This window comes from Ursus arctos, unplaced genomic scaffold, assembly GCF_023065955.2.
Source record: "Ursus arctos isolate Adak ecotype North America unplaced genomic scaffold, UrsArc2.0 scaffold_25, whole genome shotgun sequence".
NCBI classification, from domain to species: domain Eukaryota; kingdom Metazoa; phylum Chordata; class Mammalia; order Carnivora; family Ursidae; genus Ursus; species Ursus arctos.
The window spans coordinates 9,832,311-9,846,636 of NW_026622930.1; the positions used below are offsets into that span (position 1 = coordinate 9,832,311).

The 14,326-nt window shown below is 52.9% G+C and overlaps 1 protein-coding gene across 1 annotated transcript; it reads left to right on the forward strand.

The window, feature by feature from the left end:
- The first annotated feature begins 586 nt into the window (after positions 1–586).
- On the forward strand, positions 587–13,398 carry SERPINA12 (serpin family A member 12). The gene is made up of 5 exons (XM_026515509.3): positions 587–772; positions 6,276–6,926; positions 8,579–8,849; positions 11,600–11,747; positions 12,816–13,398. Exons 2-5 carry the CDS (start codon positions 6,293–6,295, stop codon positions 13,005–13,007), a joined length of 1,245 nt encoding a protein of 414 aa, XP_026371294.3. The 5' UTR covers positions 587–772; positions 6,276–6,292; the 3' UTR covers positions 13,008–13,398.
- Positions 13,399–14,326: the final 928 nt, after the last annotated feature.

Genomic DNA, 14,326 nt, shown 5'->3' on the forward strand with positions numbered 1-14,326 from the left:
GCTCATCGCTCTTCCATCCTGGGATCAGTGGGTTTGAGGGTAAGAATTTCATTTTATTTTAAATCTTTTAAAAAATTAATTCTTAGGTAGACCTGTTCCTTAAAGACAACTGGGAAAATGCAGAAAAGTCGGGAGGGGAAATCCACCCATTGTCTCATTACTCCAGTGCGACATGCCAACAGAAAGTAATTTGTCATTTCTTTGAATGACCACAAACTTTGATGGGAGTGTTTGACTCCTGCTATCCCCATCAGAAACTATGTACTTCATTGTTTCTCTTCCCCCAAAGGACTCCATGCCAGCTAAGGTAATGAACTGATCTTTGTAGAGTGCTAGAAAAATAACAAAAGAAAGAAATGGGGGATACTAGGAACGACCCCAAGAAACCCAGCTATCAACCTCTTCCCATTAATGGCAATGGTGATGTTCGAATTGACTATTTAATAATAATCTACCTGTAGAACACTCCAGGTTCCAGACCCACAGCGATTGGGAAATGCGCTAGTTGCAAAAGATATAAATGGACTTCATTAGAAAAGCCACAGCCCAGCAGGTGTGGTCTAAATATCGCAGGGCTGCCTCCGGGGACGAAGAGAAGCCCCCGAGGAAGTGGTGTGGCCATTGCTCCCAGAGTCTCCAACACCTGCCCACTCAGGCTGGCTCATTTTATTGGCCTTTGGTCTCCTTTACCAAGAGGCTATGGAAGTATAAATAATAAAGCAAGAAAAGCAGATCCATTTGGCCGGCTCAGTGGATTTCTCCTGAATGTACTGTGAGTATCCCGTGTTGTTGTTTGGTTGGTTGGTTTTTTATCTGCTCCGTGCAAGGTTGTGGGAGGATGCCGTGCAGCCCCAGGGTGGGTGTCTTGACGGAAATTCTCGAGGATTTCCAAATCGGGGAAACCCCTCTTTTGAAGAGCGCTCTGGGTATTTTGATGAGCCCTGATTCATTTTCACGGATGTCCACCCCCAGTGCTTTCCTAGAAGAAAAACCTTGGTGGGGGTGGGAAGGGGGGTTGTCCCAGGAGATAAGGGGGTACTTTCCATTTGGGTCTGCCCCTGCCCTGTGACTCGGGCTTTGCTCAGCCTCGTCTGGCTGTTTGTCTATCTTTATCTTTCCCCGAAGATGGAAGCTGTATCTACCAGCTCACGATTTTGGGGAAGAAAGGGAGGCCAAAGAGCCAGTCCCACGTACTGTGGCAGAATTGCCTTAATGAGTTGGGATTTCACTCTGGTCCATCAAAATTCATGCGTGACTTCAGATAACGCCCTTGTCTTCTGGGCCTCCCTTTCCCCTTTCTGGCACAAGTGGCCCCGGAGTTGACGGTGGCACAGACTTTCCAACCCATGCATTCCTTCATCCTGGAATGAGGAATGGGCCAGATAAAGAGCTGGAAAGTGCTTGAGGATTTGGAGAAGTCTGGGGGGCTGGCTGGGGACCTCGCCTCTCAGGAAAGAGAGCTCCATATGCGGGCTCCAGGGAAGGCTGCGGGCGGGCACATGGTGAAGGCTCTGAATATTTCTTAAAAGAATGAAGGCAGAAATCTCCAGGGCAAATGTAGGGGTGAGATGATGGACTCGTGTCCCACCCTCTTTGTTTCCCAGGAAGGAGGAAGAAGTCTATTGCAATACTCATTGGATTTCGTTCCCAGGTCCTCTCTCACCTGCAGCAGGGGAGGAAGGATATGTCTTATCACCACTTAGCTCTAAATCTGCTTCCAAAAATAACGTCTAATACGTCTAGCGCGATCTCCTCTTAAAACAATACCAATTCCCTAAAATAGGTGGACCCCAGCGCAGAGCTGGGGGCGCGTTCTCAAGCCCAGGGCTTTGGCGCTGGTCTTTTGGGGTACCAAGACACATCTTTAGGAAGGGTCCCTCAGATCCCGCAGTCCCAGGGAGGGCATTGAGTGTATGCAAGGGCTGTGCCCTCCGTGGAGAACTTTGGAAAGGACTGCAGGGAAACTGGGGTCTCAGAGGGCCTGGGGCTTCACAGGGCAGGGCAGAACACCGCTGTCCAGCCTGTGCAGGAAGAGGCCCCTCACCAAGCAGGGGGCACTGTGGGTGCCAGTCACTCATTAGGGCTCGAGCCACCGGGGAGGGGAACTCCTTCAGAGCACCCTAAGCTTTTTAGGCTCACTGGCTTGAGGACGGGCACGGCATGAACTTTTCCCTGCCCGGGGCTGTAACAAATAGCCCCAGGCCACCAGGCGCAGAGTGGTTCTGATTCCTGCGTGGGCTCTGCTGGCTGCCGTCTTGTTTCCCCAAAACTACTGTTGAGAGTAAGTACGGAAGGATTTGCAATTCTTGTTGCAAGCGCTACGCTCTCCGGCTCTCCCCGCCCCTCAGTCTCTTCCATTGGCTGATTCCCATTACGAAGCTCATCGGTGTGGTGTGGGAGGTGAGAGCAGACTCCCTCCCTGGGGACCCCCTCCACGAGCAGACCCAGGGCTCCTACACCGCTCGGAGGGCTCCTCGCCGGGCTTGGATCTGTCTGCAGGAGGAATGAGTCCTGAGTCCGGGCCACGCTATTTCATCTGTTCATAAAAGGAATTGATTCCCCAGATGAAAAGGGGATGTGGGAGCAGGAGAGTCCGAGAGGAGTCACAAGGCGGATGGTAGCTTTATCCGCCCCATGTGGCCCCCACCAGGCTCAGGTCCTATCTTGTTCTTTTTCTTCCTGATTGTGCTTATTTATTTTATTAGGACAACAGCCACATACCCACACACCCACACAACCATACAACCATACACATACACACACACACTCCAAACTAAAAACCAACAAAGAATTGCTCAACGTGGGCAGTCTATCAGCGTATTGGGAAATAACCAGTAGCTCAGCTATTTTAATGAATGGAATAAAAATTAGCTTCCTCAGGCATCTGGGACTGGTACCCACCTGACAAGTTTGAACCGAGTTCAGAGCCTGTGATGACAGATGGAGAGGCCCAGAAATGGGGCCAGCGTGGGCTGTTTGGGGAAGAAAGGCTGTTGGGGCTCTGTGGAGCAGGCAGGGGGCTGGTGGGGACCCCCAGGACACAGGCTCGTGGAGGTGGGGCAAGGGGAGACCCGGCCAGGGTGTGGTCCGAGTCTCCACGGCCAGGGGCAGCAAGGTGACTAGCAGCAGCTAGTGGGGAAGAGGCCGAAGGACCACCCCCCGTGCCCACTTAGTAGATGAAGATACCAAGGCTCGAAAGGGTTAATAGACTTCTTCTGGGCCACCTCACAGACACACAAGCAGGAGAGGACCAATAGCCAGACCTCGAATTCCATCATCAGTTCTTGTTCCAAGAACTTGGAGAAGTAGAAAACACTTTCAGGGGCCACTGACCAAGGATCACTATAAAAGCGTGTGTGTTCCAGAAGCTTCCAGCAGCTTCCCTCCTCTGCTCCGGGTTCTACAGCTCCTGGCCCTGTGCCCACACCCCCACTCTGCTCCTGGCAGGTTGTCCAGAGGCTTCGCGTCTCACCTGGCTGGTGGTGAACTTCCTGCTGAGAATGTTCTCTCCGCTCCTTGACAGAGTTGGCTAACTTCTCCACTCCCGGGTGTTGGGAATTAGCTCCCATGCAGGCAGCAATCTACTCTGAATACAAGGAGTTTCTATTTTTATTTCTTTTCTTTTTTTTCCAAATTTTTATTTAAATTCTAGCTAGTTACCCTATAGCCTAGTATTGGTTTCAGGAGTGGGGTTTCGTGATTCATCACTTCCGTACAACACCCAGTGCTCATCCCAACAAATGAAGCTTCTATTTTTAAACCAGGCCGACTTTGTAAACAGTCCAGCCCACTAATCTCGGAGATGGAATCCTTTCCATTTTAAATTTTCTTTCGTTTATCTGAAACATCCTCAGGGCCTTTATGAATCTTGCCTTCTCTAACCTAGCTTCAGACAGCCCCCAGAGCCCTCGTCCTTCACCAGCTATGTTTCATGTTTACCAGAATCTATGGCATTAGGAGTGGAAGGTGTTGAGAGATCACCTAAGCTCAGAGAGGGGGCGTCCTCCTCAAGCATCACACAGCAGAGGGGCGTGTGAGATCAGAGCCCGGAGTCCTCACTGCTCGGTAATCCTGGGATTTTTTTATACAGACTCGTATTTGTTAGGATGCTTTTGGCCTCGAGTAGCTGACTCCGTAACTCCCACTAGCACCCTGGAAGTCTAGAGGCAGGGTGGGCTCCGGGTTCGCCTAATCTGTGGCCCCAGCTCTGATTTCTCTGCAAAGCCCTGCATGCATCCACACCTTCCTGCCCAGGTCATCCAGAGAAAGAGAGAGGGCAGCACCCCAATATGCCAACAAAGAGCCCTGAAATTCACCTTCCTTGGATCACTGAGGTCATGTGCCCCTCCCTGACCAGCTCTCAGGGCTGAAACTCACTATGACCTGGTTGGATCGGGCCCAACCCCCGAACCACCCCCAGTCAGGGCCCCCTTGGAGCTGGGGAGGGGGCCCTGCCCCTGAGGCACATGGGCTGTCTAAGGAGGAGGAAACACCTGGAAAAATAAAGTTCTACGAAGCAACGGGTAGGATCCACTAGAATTTTCAAACCCTGGGTCAGAGCCTCTTTGAAGACCCGGTCCGCTGTGCTGAGGGCTGTGTCCACAGGACCTGGCATCAAGGGTTTGAGGGCACAAAGAACTTGGGGATTTGGGGCACTCCCAGGCACAGGTCCTACGCAGGTGTTCATTCATCCTCTCATTCGGTCAGCTGGAAGGGACCTACTCAGGGCCGGGCAGCAGGGATTTAGCGGCGTGGACCCTGTTGGTGCCGGGCCCAGTTCCTCCTGGCTGGCGGTGATGTGATGGTTAGTTGCTAACAGCTCCCAGCTTCCCACCTGGATCCAGAAAACTGCCTTTGGTGGGTAGGAGCTAACTGACCCGGGGAAGCTCTACCCCAGGCCCTGCCTCCTGGGGGTGGACCATAGCCACTGACCGCTGTCCAAAAGGCCTGCGGCCTCGTCTCACAGGGTCAGTGCTGCCGTGCGGTTGATGCGCCAAAGCTGTCTCCCGCGGATCAGGCCAAGTCTCTATATTACGTGGGGCCACATCCTTGCTCAGGTCCTGCCCTTTCTGTCCTGCTTCCCTCACCTCCTGAATCCTCATCGCCAGCTCCGCTTCTCAGGAACCCGATCTAAGACAATCATGAATAGGCTCTACTGTTGAGGATTGCACTAGTTCCTGGGGATTGCGGATAAATGGAGATGCAAATTAGAGGAGAATACCGAGTTATAGCGAAGGATCAAGCGAAGAAATCTGCTTTCATTTGACCCATAAATTGGCTTAAAAATCATTGACAGTACCATGTCCAACTAGAGAAATCAACACGCTTCTTAGAATATCTTACTTTTGGCAGCTCTCTGTAGCCTTAGGGCCAGAAATGAAGGGAAAACGGAAAATGAAACTTTTGTCGCCCCCAAAACTCAGTCTTGTTGGGAGATACTGAGCTGAGAAGGGGTGAAAGGAGCGGCAGTCCTGGAGCCAGACTTGTCTTTTCCTCTCTCTAACACTGCCTCTCTTTCCTGCAAAAGGTGTAGGGAAAGAGGCTTATTAGAGACCTGGGTTTTCCTGGGGTGGGTATCCACCACTTACAGACCATGTGATCTTAGACAAAGGGCTCTATTTCTGCAAATTAGTCAGGATTCTTTGGGTTGTAAGGAAAAAAGTTCAACTCAAACCAGCCAACCCTCAAAGGGAAATGTACTGGCTCTTATAACTTGGAGAAACAGAAGTATGTGAACTTCAGGTGAAGCTTGATCCAGGGACTCCAAAGATGTCACCAAGTATGTCTCCCCATTTCTCTCTTTCCATCTTTCTCTTCTGTCCTTCTCTATGTGGGAGCCATAACCACATTTGGTTCTAGGAGTATATCATCAAGCCAGACACCCCAGAGTTAAGAGTCCTGTGCATTCTCAGGGAAAGACACTGACTGATCTGATTCTGGGCACTCTCATTCCATAACCAATCGGTGTGGCAGTGGATGGAGTATTCTGGTGGCCTAGCCCCAGTCACATGCCCACGCTATGGGACATTCTTACTATGATCCAGTGGAGTGGAGGGAGCAGTTCCTCAAAGCCACCTTCTACACTCAGCCCTCTCATTGATGAAATTGGGGACAACCAACAAACATAAATGTTAAAATGGATGCCAAGACATTTACGTCTATCACATGCTAGTCACTGAGTTTCTGCCCTCATCTGGTCTTCCTCGTGGGTGATAAAGGGGCAATGGGCTTGTTTTGTTCTTTTTTCTGCTAACCTCAAGTCTACTATTCAACAGGACAATCTCCAAGGAAAATGAACCGCATGCTGGGCCTGGGCCTACTTTTGGCTGGCCTTCTCACTGTGGAAGGTCTTCTGAAGTCCGACTTTCCTCCGAAGTATCTTGGACCTGCGAGCCAGATCCAGTCATGGAAGGGACGGAGGGCAGCCCAGGAGCTGACAAAGCGAAACACGGAATTCAGCTGCAAGCTTTATAGGAAGCTGGCCTCCAATAGCCCCAACAAGAACGTCTTCTTCTCACCCTTGAGCATCTCCACAGCCTTCTCCATGCTATCTCTGGGGGCCCAGGACTCCACCCTGGATGAGATCAAGAGAGGCTTCAACTTCAGGAATATGCCGGAGAGACAACTTCATGAGGGCTTTCATTACCTCATCTACAGGATGAATCAGGGGAGCCAGGACCTCGAGCTGGACCTGAAGAACACCTTGTTCATTGACCGGAAGCTGCAACCACAGAAGCAGTTTCTGAAAGATGTCAAGAACCTGTACAATGCGGACACCGTCCCCACCAACTTCCAGAACTTGGAGGATACTCGGAAGCGGATCAATGACTATGTCAGTCAGAAAACCCGGGGGAAAATCCATAACCTGATCAAGAACATCACCCCTGGCACCGTGATGCTTCTTACAAATTGTATTTTCTTCCGAGGTAAGGCGTGGGGCGTGCTGGTATGGGAGGGACAGGATTTCCAGTAGTCTTGGATGAAAGACCTGGTGGGCCACGTGCTTGCTCTGCGACCTTGAAATCATATATAATTAATCTTTCAGAACCCCACTTGTCCTATCTGCCAAATGAGTGCCTTTATACGTAACTCATAGGGCAGTTGTTGGGAACCAAAGTAAAAATGCCTGAGAAATGAAGTTGGGGAGGTCTGCATCATTCCCTATATGCCTCTTCATTATTTCTGATTATCCCAGCACAACGTTGGTGTGGAGGTTGGAGAGACATTTCCCCCATTTCTTAGATGAGGGAAGTGCAACACGGAGAGAGGTTAATGGGCTTAGAGTTACAAAGCCAGGACTAGAACTCACTTCTCTTGACCCACAGACCGTGCACTTTCTGTCCCCCCAAGTAGACACCCGGGACGGTGATTGTGCTGATGGCGGTGCTGACGTTCCCTTTGGTGGGTGCCTTGCTCTCCTTGCCACCTTCTGCAGAGTCCGCAAGTCTGAGGGGGCGAGACTAAAAAAGAAGATGGAAAACTATTCCCCAATCCGAGCTTCATGCCTCCCTCACCACCACGCACACCCATTCACCTGCCACATGCACACACAAAGGTTGGCCAGCGCGGGTGAGACTCCGAGGCCAACAGCCCTCAGGTCAGGCAAGATCACTGCTGGGCCGTCAGGGACATGGTCCTGAATACGGAAGTTCAGCTCTCCCCGAATCCACAGTGAGACTGATGGCATAGAAGAAAAGAGCAGAGAGAGAGGAGAATCTGGAATTTTCCAAAGTCCCCAGATCACCTTGAGTGTGAAAGCAATGGCAGCAGTGGTGCTGACGGTGACTGGCTGTGCAAGACACGCACTGTGCAAGATCACTGGGCTGCGTGGCCTTTCCCACCCAGCCCCACAGCAGCCCTATGAGGCACCGGTCAAAACCGTCCTTCTTCAGACAAGGACCCTGAAGTCCAGAGAGGTTAAGACCCTCGTCTAAGGTCATCCCTCCAGAACAGGGAAGCCAGACTTGAATTCAGGGACTTGGTCCTCAGGGCCCCCCTACTGGGGGCTCTGAGGTTGGCTCATGTGAAAAGATCCAGGTCCAAGTTTATGCCCGCTGGCATCACAGAGTTCTCAGGGTCAGAAAGAAGGGGTGCGAACAGCCAGCGTCAAGTGTTTGCTGCTCTCCAGCAGGTTCCCAAGAGCAGCCTGTTCCAGTGGTTTTCTCATCCCTACATGAGAGCCGCTACTCCAGGACTGACTTGAAATAGAGTATTTTTTGTTCGCATCAGAACCAAATAACTTCCACTAAGTATCACCCAGCTACTCTGCTGGAACACAGTCCACGGGCTGTCTCGGCCTCAGCAGCACCTGGGCCTCAGGCAGTCCACGGCTCCCCTCTCAGCTCAGCAATCGTGGTGGTGGCTTCTGTGGGAGCTGACCATCTGACCCACGCCCATCTTACCAGGAGTTTCCAGGGCATGGCACAAAGAGCATGGATTCCTGGAGACCTGCCCTGACATCCCAGAGGACCCAAATCCCCTCCTTGAATCCGTGTGGACAGAGACCAGAGTTAGCTGGGTCCACTCAGCTCTTCCCTCTCAGGACACTCATGCCGCTTTGTTCTTCTTCAATCCTAAGCCAGGTGGCAACATGAATTCGATCCAAAAGCAACTAAGGAGGAAGACTTCATTCTGGATGGAAACAAGCGAGTGAAGGTGCCCATGATGTTCCGTGGGGGAATGTACGATGCTGGCTACGATAATCAGCTCTCCTGCACTATCCTGGAAATGCCCTACCAGGGCACCATCGCTGCCACCTTCATCCTTCCTGACGAGGGCAAGATGAAGACTGTGGAGGAGGCCTTGAAGATGGACACTCTTGACCGATGGAAGAAATTAATCACGCGAAGGTACGAGGGTGCCCGGCATCGGCAGCTGCTCCCTTCTTCCTGCTGTCCCTTCCACTCTTTGCTTCTTCTAGCCCTGACGTATTGAGCTCTGACCCTGTGGCCAAGTCCCATTCTGGGCTCCGTGATGAATTTGTATTTTGGCAGGAAGTAGACCAGAAAACAAGTCATAGGAATAGAGTGAAACACTTGCTCTTAGAGGAAGAGGCTTAGATCATGAGAGTGGAGGGGACGGAGCAACACTGTGGTGTGCAGGGGACGTGGAGGGGGCTCCGCGGAGCAGGTGGCATCTGAGCTAAGCCTTCAAGGCTGAACAGTGGCGTGTGTGGACAGGAGAGGAGGGGTGGAGACCCAGGCAGAGAGGAGCCACAGGGCAAACATGGGCTGTCAAAGGGAGCTATTTATTGTACACAGAATCCTGTTCACAACTGTAATGTCACAACCAAACCAGTGAAGTGTGTCCCAAATAAGTTATACTAATCATAGTGGAAGGACTGAAGTGAGTCAATATTAAAAAAAAAACAGCAAAAAACATAAAATTAGAACAGATCGAAGATGAGCCAACAAAATTCTTCTCAGCACTTGCTTACCAGTCAATTTTTCTCGAGAGGAGTCAGGGCTGGCGACTCGGGCAGGAGCAATGTCAGGATGGCCTCCCCCTTGCTCTGTACACTCTCTCTTCCACCTTGTCCTCACCCTTGTTCTCCACCTGACAGGTCTTTACTGGGAGCCTCTGTCATGGCCGACACGCTGTTGGGAGGCGAGGAGGGTTCTAGGGGAGGTGGATAGGATGCTGGGATGGAGCTGGGCTGCCGTGGGGGCTCTTGCACATGAAACACACGCTTGAGGGGACTGCAGAACACATCTTGGATATCTCAATTGAGCCAAAAGCTCCATAAAAGAGAAATTCCAGATCTGAATGCTTCCGATAAAGTCGCTGTACTGGGGGGATGGGGAGAAGCAGGGGGCTAAATGGTAGGTCATCCCAAGAGGGCTGCTAGGCTTGGGGGCTGCACAGCACCCTCTGATCCTCCCTGCCAAAAACCAGGCCATGCAGGGGGTGGCCGAGTCTGGCCCCTGAAATGGGAGGAAGCGTCTGGGTTCCAAACTTAGCTGAGACCCAGTTTTCTCATCTATGACGTGGCCATGAATGCCGGCCTCATAGGACCCTTGAGAGGATCGAATGTGCCCTAGCAAAGCATGACCCTACCGAGGACACTCACAACTGGGAGGTTCTCCATCCTTCCCCTTCCAACTGATTCAAGAGGCAGAGCTCCAAGGTTCTCAGAAGACCGTCTGAAGCTTAGGTTGACTGAGTGACAGGTGTCCTGTAGATCCGGTCCTCCTACCTGCAAGGTGGACCCCCGGAATGGCAGCCCATTTGTTGAAGATAAAGGCACACCTCTCTTTGAACGTGGGGATCCTGCCGAGTAGACTGACGATTTCCAGCTTGTGCCCTACAGTTTCCAAGCTCACAGAGGTGTCTTGGTGAGTGAGGGGTATGGAAGGTGAGGGAAAAGAGGGCTCCACGCCCTCCACCCCCACTTTATCCAGAAGTCCGGGCTTCATGCCATGTGGGCTCCGTAAGATCACATTTCCCTTAGTATTCAAGTGATGATGACTTGAGACCCTGCAGGTGGATTAGGGGGACACAGCACCCACATCTCCAAGTTACTCCTGCCAATTTCCCACGGGGTGCAGCCCTGGGGCCGGCAATTGGTGCTTCACGTTGCCTGTGCGAAGCCCCTCTGCAGCCCTCAGGCCGAGACTACCACAGGACCGCCACTAGCTGCCCACAGATGTTTCCAGAAGACTGTCGCCGTCTTCGTGGTTTTGGGACAGGGGCCCACGCTCCTCCCTTGGCCCCACCCAAGTGTGAGATAGGCCCTTTGAGATTTCCTGCAGGCCAGCTCAGGCCTTACTGGAGGTCTGGGTTTCATAGAACCACAGTTCTTTGCAGAGGCCCAGGGATACATATGTGCGTGGAAGTGGTTTCTTGTGCCGGCTAAGCAAGAACATGTCCGACCACTGTTCAAAAACCCTACCGTTGCTCCTCATTTCACTCCGAAGAAATGACCCAGCTTGCCCGATGCCTTTGCCTCCTTCCGAGTTTCTCAAATCTTCTCTGTGCCCCAGCATTCCTGATTCCCCCAAGCTGATCTGTATTTTTCGCCACCGCACGCACAGTCTTCTTCTTCACAGACTGCCAGTCTATGCATCGATGATCGGGGGCTGCTTTTCGTTGTGTGGACTTTCTTGTCCGTCTTCCCTGCTAGAGCCCACGCTCAAGGGCACGGGTTTCCCCTCTTCTGCTCACACACGCATCTAGGCATCTGCTTCGTATATAGAGGCACTTCATTTGTTGAGCCAATGAATGAGTGGAAAGGGAAGTCTGAGAGTCCTTGGGCCTCTGGCCGGTGTTTAAAGCCATGAGCCTGACTGAGGTTCCTCTGGAGGGAGGAAAGATGGAAGAGAAGACGCCCGAGGGGTGAGGCTTGGAGCCTCGCAGACAGTACGGGTGGGTGATGAGATGGTTCTGGCGAAGGGTAAGTGAGGGAGTAGCCAGCGAAGGAGGGGCAGCTGGGCCTGGGTTGGAATGCTTCAAGGTGGAAAAAGGGGATCCGCTCCCCGAGAGCTGTCTCTTGGGTCAAGCTGGGGCTTGGAAGACCAATGTCTCATTCATCACCTCCCCTGCGGCCTGGCCAGGAAAGCAAGGAGACCCCGGTGCTCACCTGTCACTTGCATCTCCCCAGGGTCGTAGACGTGTCCCTGCCCAGGTTCTCCATCACGGGTAACTATGACCTGAAGAGGATGCTCTCCCACCTGGGTGTCACCAAAATCTTTGAGGAGCATGGTGACCTCACCCGGATCGCCCCTCATCGAAGCCTGAAAGTGGGTGAGGTAAGCCTGCCTGGCCTGGGACGCCTCCCCTCCCCCTCCCGCCTTCCCCTCCCTACCCTTCACGCAGCCCTGGGCCAGAGCCACTGTCCCAGCAGCCAGGTGAAATTCAAATTTAACGGTCCATCCCGTATTTCATCTGGCAACCCTACTTTTAGGTGAAAAGGGCATTGGGGGTGGGGAGATTGCAAGGAGCAGAGATCGGTGTGGGGAGCATCTTCCAGTAGGGGGAGCAGCGCAGCTAGAGGCTGAGCTGCTGGAAAGCTTGGCATCATGGGCGGTGGGGATTGGCGGGTGCTAGGTGGGAAGTTCGAGCCAATCTGGGAGAGATCCCAGTTGCCTAGCTGAGGTGATAGTAGGCACTGATTCAGATTTATTTTCCAATTTGCAAGAGGAAGAAAGACAAGTTAGTAGAATTTTCTCCCTTTTAACATAGACTTCCCATAAATAGTCAGGACCAGCTACCTCTTTCCTGGGGGCCTTTACGCAGTTTCACGGCTCATTTCTTTTCTGCAGTTAGCTGTGCCCGTGGCTGTGATTCTATCTGTCGATAATGGCTACGCGGTGGCCTGCTAGGAAAAGTGTTAGGATTTTGTAGAATGGAATGAAGTGCATCAGTAGGCGCAGAAGCCCATCCGTGTCCCAGGGTGGGTGCCCTGGGGTGGATCTGGGGTTTTGGTCATCTCTGACAACCCACCCCTGGAATCTGGCTCCTTCCTCACCATCCCCCAAGAAGCTAAGAGGGGCGTGGGCAGGAATGGAGGCTTCCTGGTGGGGATGTCGCCACGTCCCTTCCATCTAGCTAAGGTTCCGCAGACTCTTTCTGCCGTTATCCTGCTCGGCACGTCCCTGTAATTCATGGAAGGATAGCGAACCCCGCTCCAGCCTCCCTGCTGCGTCTGCTTGTCCTGAATGCTTCCAGCAGTAGAGTGAGGAGCCCGGGGCAGCCAGCACCAGCCAGGTTACTGCTGTGCTGGGCCACCCTGGCTGAGACCTCTCCCTCTCTGGGCCTCTTGCTGTCCTTGGCCCAGAGTGGCTTGGCGACACTGATCTGGTTCCTGATTCCTGCAGGCGGTGCATAAGGCGGTGCTGAAGATGGATGAGAAGGGCACAGAGGGTGCGGCCGGCTCCGGAGCCCAGACGCTGCCCATGGAGACGCCGCTCTCCATCAAGCTGAACAAACCCTTTCTGGTGCTTATTAGGGATAGCGTCGTGTCCACCATAATCTTCTTGGGAAAAATTGTTAATCCTACTGGGGAATAAGGGGGCGTTCCAGCTCATTGCAGGCCCCAGCGGCAGCCTGGGGCTGAAAATGTTTCATCTGCCTGAAACTGGGATCCCAGGACCTTCTAATCTAATCCCACGCCTTCATGAGCTCCCAAAACCACCATCCAAACAGGCAGAGCGCTGGCTCTGGGGGCTCCTGTTCACCAACCCCCCAGTCCTCCCTCAGCCCCCTCCCTGCCCGTTCCAGCGTCACTGGGCTTAGATGCCCCACCCCCACCCACTTACTTGGCTGGCTGTGATCTTCTCTCCCCGGAGAGGCAGAGGGGCTTTGTGATTTAATAAACACCCCCTCAGTTCCGCTGGCTGTTGGTGGATAATTTGGGGAAGCTGTGAGACAAGGCAAGTACCTGGGCTTTGGAGTGAGAGAGACCTGGGTTCAAATCTTAGTAACCAAGTGTCCTTGGGAAAGCCACATACCTCTTGGAAACCTTTATTTCTGTATTCCTGAAAGGAGGACAGGGATACTCCCCTCAGGGGCTCTGAAGAAACTAGCAGGCTGCTTTAGAAAAGTTAGTTCCGCTTGGGGAGCCCTTAGCCTTGGGTCTTTGGTATGTGAGCTACAAAGTTATGTCCCCCACAGGGTCCACATGGGAGTTCTGGGCTCAGCCAGGCCTCCAGACAGATGGCAAAGCGGAGGTGAGGCTGGTTTGGCATTAGAGGGAGGGAGCCTGGAGTAGCAGCAGCTAGGATTCATTGCCAGGTTTGTCTGATTCCAGAGTCCATAAAGAAGAGTCTGGGGTTTGGACCTGTTAGCAAGCTCAGCAAAGAGTGAATGGGGTCCCGGCACCTGCTCTGGATAACGTGGCCCTGCAGGGTCTGTCCATGACCACTAGGGGGCACCCAGATTAGGACGCGGGAGCTCTCCTGTTTCCAGCAGCTGACTCCTTTGGCTTCTGCAGTGAATTCCCGCTGCCCGGAGTGTTTGAGAGGAGGGGATCCTGACTGGCGTGGTACTACTGAGCCTGAGCCGGCATCAGCTGTCACCCCCTGGGTGTGCCTAGCAATTCACAGCTCACTGTGCCTTTTGTGTTCTGGTCACAGCTCCGCTGCGGGGCGGCCAGAACGGACAGCCATGTGACAGACGTGCATGCGGAGCAGGGAAGTGACTTTTCTATGGCCTCGTGGTCAGCCACAGCCCGCAAACACTGGTCTCCAGGGTCAGGGCAGGGAGGGGTTCCACGTGGACTAGGGGGCCCCGCTGGTCCTTCCTGAGCTCCTCTCCCAGGTAAGAGAGCCCCCCCGCCAGGCCTCTTTGGCATGTGTCTATTCCATAAGCACCCCCTTTTCCATCCTGG